The sequence below is a fragment of the Oncorhynchus clarkii genome, unplaced genomic scaffold (assembly GCF_045791955.1).
Source record: "Oncorhynchus clarkii lewisi isolate Uvic-CL-2024 unplaced genomic scaffold, UVic_Ocla_1.0 unplaced_contig_7835_pilon_pilon, whole genome shotgun sequence".
Taxonomy (NCBI): domain Eukaryota; kingdom Metazoa; phylum Chordata; class Actinopteri; order Salmoniformes; family Salmonidae; genus Oncorhynchus; species Oncorhynchus clarkii.
In genome coordinates, this window is record NW_027258516.1 from 62,040 (window position 1) to 69,630 (window position 7,591).

The window sequence follows — 7,591 nt, forward strand, 5'->3', positions numbered from 1 at the left end:
CCAAGTTGTGTAGTTTCCCCCCATAAGTAGCAAGTTGTTGCCGTCTTCCTGGCGGCCACATATGATCTAAGGCAGAGTTAGATGGTTTAAATGTGTTCTTAGGGCAAGGAGCTGTCAGACCTTTTGGCGAGCAAGATTGATAACGTGCAGGCTTTCCAGGCTCTTTGTTTGGAATATAAGCAATAAACAGCCCGGGGCCTACCACTTTTTCAAAGTTCAAGACAGGGAGGAAGACAATATGACAATTTTATTATTAACAAAGAATCTAGATCTTATTGTTTCACTTCAAAGATTTTATGGGAGGTGAATGGGAAGGCATCTATTCAAAGTACTATACTATAACCAATTGTTAATATATTGTGCAATAGGCCAATTCTTAGGTGTCAGTAATACTGATGACAATAAAGTATTAAATACGGATCTGGTACCATTAAACTTGAACAAAGACCAATAAATGTCCAATTTGAGGTGTAAAACTCGTGCGTAAGCGCGTGGATCACATTCAATGTTATTTTTCTTCAAAATATTGTGTCAGTGGCTACTCTTCCTGTGTCAGTAGGCCTATATACGTCTCTCATCCACATGCATTTTTCTATTTCTGATGCAATTCAACGTTGACAGATCTTGATGGTGGATTAAAGAGATTTGAAGCAGCTGCGTCTCCAGAAATATGATGCAAGTTTACAACCACGTGCCACACTGTAATATCTCCTCCATACAATAGGAGTAGGTCACCAAAAACATGCAGACAGGGATTTCATGCATCCCGTGATAGTTCCACATGCAAATAGCACTTTATTCCTAATATATCTGTGCTCAATCAATGGCTTTCCATGAAGGCAACAAATGTATAAATAATAATATTTGTTAAATATTTTATACATTTGTTTACAAAGTCTGACATGAGAACAACAAGTAATACGTGAGTGAGTATTAAAGAAAGTCCTCATCTTTAAAGGTATTCAGATTCTTATAGGAAATATCAAGACCTACGTTTAGAATACAAACTTTACAGACTGTGCAAAAATATTTATCTTTCTCTCTCGCTCACTCTCTCTCTCAGATTGAAAAGGAGGGAGACTGCTCTGAATGTCTGCTCGGTTGTGTCTCTGTGTACCACTCTGCAGAGCCACAGGCTTGGTCAGAATTATTTTTCTGATTAATGAGTTAACTTTGATAATGACTTCGTCTTTAGTCGTTACATTGAGACATAAACCCGGGACAATGAGGTGTTGGATCCAAAGGACACACACACACACACACACACACACGCACACGCACGCACCCACACGGGCTCTTCTTAAATGGACTATCCTCCATTCGGGGACAGTACTGTGTGTAAATAAAGCAGACTAGACCCTACCCCCAGAACTAGGCGTTACCTATCCGACTTTCTCCATCAATCACAGAGGACAGTGGCTTCTTTTGATTAAACCCCAAATTGTCATTGGGCAGAGGTAATCATGTGACAAGTAATACGGTCCAATTTCAACGTTGTCTCCATGAAAGCAATATAGTTTAATGGCATCGCTGTCCCCATACGGCCGTAATCAGCAACATTGTTGGAAAAAAACCACTTGTCACGAAATTTCATAATTTTCTCCTCGCCCACAAAATTACGACCGGTGACTTTTCAAAGACAAGAAGAGAGGAGATGAATTACGAATTTGAGCGAGAGAGTGGTTTTATCAATAGTCAGCCGTCGCTTGCTGAGTGCCTGACATCTTTTACCCCTGTCGGTGATGCATTTCAAAGTTCATCAATCAAGAACTCGACGCTTTCACAGTCGACACTGATTCCTCCTCCTTTTGAGCAGACCATTCCCAGCCTCAACCCGGGCAGCCACCCACGCCACAGCCGGTCAAAGCAGAATCTGAATGGAGTCTGTAGCCCTCTGCCAGCCGCATCCCTACCCCCGGAGTACCCTTGGATGAAGGAGAAGAAAGCCTCCAAGAAAAAACACCAGACTACTGCCACAGCTACAACTCCCGACACTGCGCCACTTCACTTCTCTCCCCAAGGTAAGACATGATTGATTAGCCTATCTATTGGCTCTATTATATTTTAATGAAATTACAGTCGGGGTAGGTAGCCCATTAGCCTATCAAAATGCAAAGGTCTGTCTGGTCTCAACATTCTATTTTGGGGGTAATTCTCTCTCATGACTTGCAGAATATCTATTAGCAAAAGTGTAATTATTTGAACATTTTCAGTGGTCAGTGTGCTGCTGACTGGTGATGCAGTGGAAGAATGTTAATGTGTGACAGTAATGAAGAGTGATAGATTACTCTTACAGCAGGCCGACCGACCGGCAGCTGGCATGTTCATTAATCTTCAAGCCAGTCGGCCTGGTCCACGCAGACCCATCATATTCTGCTCCGGGCTCATAAATCGTTTCAGCGCGGTGTCTGTGCTCCCACAAACCATTTGCTGTGCGGCCCAGTAGAACCTCGATGTTTTATTTACCAACTGCCATTTATATATTTATATTCAATCATCAATTGCTTTTTTTGTATTGGTTGAACATTTCAAATGTCTTTCAATGTTTTTCAGGGTCGCCAGAGATTGCAGAGAGTGGTGGCGGGGGATCTCGGAGGCTGAGGACAGCGTACACCAACACCCAGCTATTGGAGTTGGAGAAGGAGTTTCACTTCAACAAGTATCTGTGCAGACCCCGGCGGGTGGAAATAGCTGCTTTACTGAATTTAACTGAGAGGCAGGTGAAAGTCTGGTTCCAGAACCGCAGGATGAAGCACAAGAGACAAACCCACTGCAAGGAGAACCAGAACGGCGAGGGGACATTCACTAGTCTGGAGGACGGGAGGGAGGAGGACTTCGAACAGGCTGGTAACAATGTAGGCCTACCCGCCGGCGCGCTTCTGGAGAGGGAAAGCTGCTCTTTTCACCAGAATACCTTAACTTCACAACAACAGTCTCAGAATGCACACAATCACAATGGAGATTCCCAAAGCTCAACTGCTTCGCCTTTAAACAGCGATGACAAAAATCTGAAACATTTTCCTAACCCGGCACCCACTGTTCCTATATGCGTGTCAACAATAGGCCCGGACTGCGCATCTGGCGGGGACAATGCGCATTCCCCGGCCCTGGATGTCTCTTTGCAGGACTTTCACGTTTTCTCATCGGATTCCTTCTCTCCAAGTTTGTCAGATTCTATAGATAGTCCAATGGGTTTATCATCTGAAGGCTTCGATTTTTTCTCAGAAACGCTCACAACAATCGACCTGCAACACTTGAGCTACTAACTATTCTAAAAGAGAAAACAACAATTCAAACATCTTAGTTTAGGAAGAGCTTCCTGTCTTCCAAGTTCTTACAAATAACTGGCTTCAGTTTTTATTTTGATGTAATTGCTTGATTGATTAATACATGGCTCCAATGAGGTAAGTTTGAAAACAATAAATTCATCAATTGAATAGTTTTTTTTTATATTGCCAATAATATGCCTCCAAATAATGATATACAAGATCTTTTAATTTTATTTTTGTATCATTTCCCGGTACAATAATGTTATAAATAGCCTATTTTATTAGAATAAAATGTTTCTTATTTACGAGAGATATTCATCATCATGTCCTTTACTATTTTCCATTCACCTGAACGTTGATGTTGTTTTCATTACTTAAACAATTTTGTTTTAATTTAGCATACAATGGGTCTGAAAATAATTGTCTCAATATTCTTAGAATATTCTTAGATTTTTAGACATTCTTACAAAGAATATTGTTGCAACAAGTGATCTTTTGATGATGACATCTTTCCTTCAGAATGGAAGGCAAAACTCTTGATCCTGAAATATAGAAAGTGAATTGATTGGTGTTAAATGGACAATAGTGAGCAGATTTGATCACAAATATAAACTACTGAAACGACACTGCGATCATTTCCAAACATAATTTCAGCCCAAAACAGTAACAGACTTAACATACTTCCAATAACAACAGGCTACTTCTAACGAAGTTACAATAAATCTTTTCCAACTGTAGCTTGTTTGGCTCTTGAATATTTTTCCTAGAAAGATTGATGATTGAATTAGCCATACGCTACGGACTAGAGCTGTTGAATGAGACATAGATTACATTGTTTCTGAGTCCATAAATCACAGTAGTTTATGATTGAGGACGTCATTAAAGAGATTAATTGCCGTAGTACATGCGCAAATAAAAACAATCTTCCTATTGGGGGATACCGGGAGTCCTCGGCCAAAAGCTGTAACTTTGTTGACGTTCTACAATTACATTTTATAGCCTATAAAACTTACATCTTGGGGAGGAGGGGGGGAGTATAGCCTACTACTTCACACTACGTAATTCAATCCGCCGTTGAAAGAGATTCATGCTTTTTGCCTCTTTAAATCTTTATTTCTTTATTTTTACAGTATTGAAACTAAACAATTAGTGTCGACACCGTGGTTATTATTTTCCAACTAAACCTAATCTGTTAATTGACTAGGCTATATGTTTGCAATTAACATATTATAATATTACTAAATAGACTGAATAATGTGCACGTGCTGAACGGGTAAATTACATCCATGGCACTGTTTATTATGATTATATTTAAAATATGGAAACGTATTATGATCACTTGTCAGACTATTTTGGTTGAATATTTTAAGACAATTCGTTGATTACAATATGACATGCTGTAATTCTAGCCTAGTCTACCATGTCAATGGTAAAATCACTGCTCAGACAAGATGCGCTAAACCTGATAGTTCCTCTGCAAATCGGTATAGGTCTAGTGAATAAAATATAAGATAGGGATATCCAATTAAGGGTACAAAATACTATTTTCTTTCAATGATTAGGCCCTGTATCACAACACCAGACGCACTAACAATGGCATAGTGTGCTAGGCTACGCTAGACTAGAGCGTGCTTCTTTCAGTGGGCCTGCGGATAGGGGGATACGGTCAGACCACCGCCATTTTCTACAACACCATCGAACGGTCAGCATGCTGTCTGAAGCTAGTTATGAGGTGTCTTTCAAACAATAGTATGCAAATAAATTGTTTGAAAAAAAAAAATCACATTTACGACAAATTCCGTTCTTTAATGTAGGATTATATTGAACAAATGTGACAGAATTTTTTGAAAGAAAATACATTTGGTCGGGGATGGACTATAAATGTAGCCTGTAGCCTTCTGCCATACAATCTATAGTAGGTCCTTTTAAACGACATATTCATTATTGAGAGTAAAATCGACAATTATAGTCTATGAAACAGTTTAAATTAAATGATAACCTCTATAAATCTAATCTGAAGAGTGCAACAAATCATGCTCTTGTAGTCTTGTCACAAAAATTCACAAAAGGTAGACAAGTAATAACTAAGATTATCTGGCTGATATGACAATGATACATTTATTGGGTTGAAACCATCGAATCTCACCCAAAAAGGGCATTATTCTTTTCTCAAATGGCAACCTATTCCCTACACTGTAAAACCGGATAAATTCTGGCTACTCAAACATTTTGAAGAAACAATTACTTAAACACTTAAATAGCTGAAGTGAGCAGTACTACCTTCCTATGAGTAATAAAAATGCATTTATTTTGAGTAAGGTATACTTAAATTTAACGCCACCATTAAGCCACGCCTCCAAGAATTTCTCAGTGTGCCTCGCCTTTTCGATTGAAATGTAGTTACCACCCATGACTGTATTTGTTAGTGACAGAGACGTCGTTGTAGAATTCGTTCAATTTCAGTCCGGGGGCATTCACCAAGTGTGTTCTTAGGGGAACATTATAATTGAACCATTACATCTATCAAAAGGCCTAATACAGTGGCCTGAAACTCACAGTTTTGCAGGCCACATCAGGCCTGCAAGTAGGGTTGTAAAACTTCCCTACATTTTTACAATAATCTTCCAAACAGGATTTTTGGAAAACCTGGGAAATTCATCAGAATTTTGCAATCCTTACTGTAAAGCACATTATACTGTGTCTTGCAAAGTGAGGTGTAATTCCTATTGAAATCTAGTCAGCATTAGGCTATCCAACAGTTGAAATGTGTATTCACCTGCAACCTACATTCATAATGACTGCCAGGGTTAAGAACAGTGGGAGGAAACCTAAGCCATTTAAACTGGAACAATGTCAGTAAGGGGTGCACAAATCCAATGATTGGACTAGTTTAGAAAACAATTATTTATCTTTGATTTATTAAATGTTATGATACACAAATCACTGAATGTACATTCAAACACACATATATATATATATATAAAAAAACTTTTCCAAAAAATCCACCTGCAGTAGAGCATGCTGGTAAAACATTTCATTTGTTATCATAGATCTTACAAATATTTAGTTGGTGTGACTTCTCATTTAGTTGAGTCAGTACCACATCGATATTTTAAGTAATAATGACTCGTCATTGATTTTGAGTACAACTTACTAGAAGTATTTCAGGTAAAAATGCCATGAGTTTACAGTGTATCTAGTGCACTACTGTGTTTTTTTTTACCAGGGCCCCAATATCTCATGCGATTATTCATAGTTTTGCTCATGTCAACTCCACTGTGATGTACTACTGTACCCCAGTCCTGTCTGTCCACAACTCCATGATTAGTTTGTCCACAACACTGAAGGGGGACACAGGTGGTGAACTATCATTATGTGAGTTGTGACAGGAGAGATTTGAAGTTAAATGGTAAAACAATCCTGAGCCGTTCCAAAACACCACCGGAGTAGGTTAATCCCTGTAAACCGAGGAGGCAGTCAGTCACTTTCAAGCTTTGCTTTTGACTTGAAACAAACTGTAAATGTAACACCTCTGAAAACTCAACCCAATGCCCCTGCAGGGCCAATGAAAATCAGTCTGAGGAACAATCAACAGAGCTTGGATCAAGACCCAACTCACTTTACCTTCAAGTTGCCCTCATGCCAATGTACCTGCAAAGTAATAACTGTTGTAACAACATTGTAGATGGACCTGGGTTCAAGTAGTATTTGTTTTTCTTTCAAAGTGATTCTCTGGCTCAATGGACCCAATGGTATAGTCCCAGAAGTGTAAACCTTTCCCATCTGACACTCACTGCCAGTATAGGCTCAAAGTGTTTGAAAAAAACCCAAATAGTCTATGAACCCAGGGCTGATGTAGGGCTACCTGCAAGCTGTCCGCCAGCTGCCGTAGCCCTGCCATATACTTTTTGTCCTCCATTTTGCATCCAAATGTAAGTATTGTCTTTTCACCAAAACGCTGTTGTTGACACATGCGAACCCACCCACATACATACATACATACATACATACATACCTACCTACCTTCTCTGGTGCCAATCAACCAATGTCAGAAGGTAAAACATTGATAACTGACCTAATTCAGGACCTGAAACCAGATGAAAAATACAGTGAGCAGCGAGTGCGGTGCATTGTGGGAGAGGAGATCCGACACCGTTCAGCGCTCTCCCTGAAGAGGTCAAAGGTCAGGCCACCTCATCTGCCTCACCACACGGAACCCCTGGCAGGTCAGCTGGGGGTCAACAGTGTGGTCCTATCTGCTGCTCAGTTAAAGGTCAACAGGAAAGGAGGATGTTTGAATATCGGTACATTCTTACATTAAA

At 39.7% G+C, this 7,591-nt stretch overlaps 1 protein-coding gene across 1 annotated transcript; it reads left to right on the plus strand.

The window, feature by feature from the left end:
- The first annotated feature begins 1,654 nt into the window (after positions 1–1,654).
- On the plus strand, positions 1,655–3,839 carry LOC139397158 (homeobox A2b). Its single transcript, XM_071144031.1, has 2 exons — positions 1,655–2,021; positions 2,554–3,839. Exons 1-2 carry the CDS (start codon positions 1,655–1,657, stop codon positions 3,264–3,266), a joined length of 1,080 nt encoding a protein of 359 aa, XP_071000132.1. The 3' UTR covers positions 3,267–3,839.
- Positions 3,840–7,591: the final 3,752 nt, after the last annotated feature.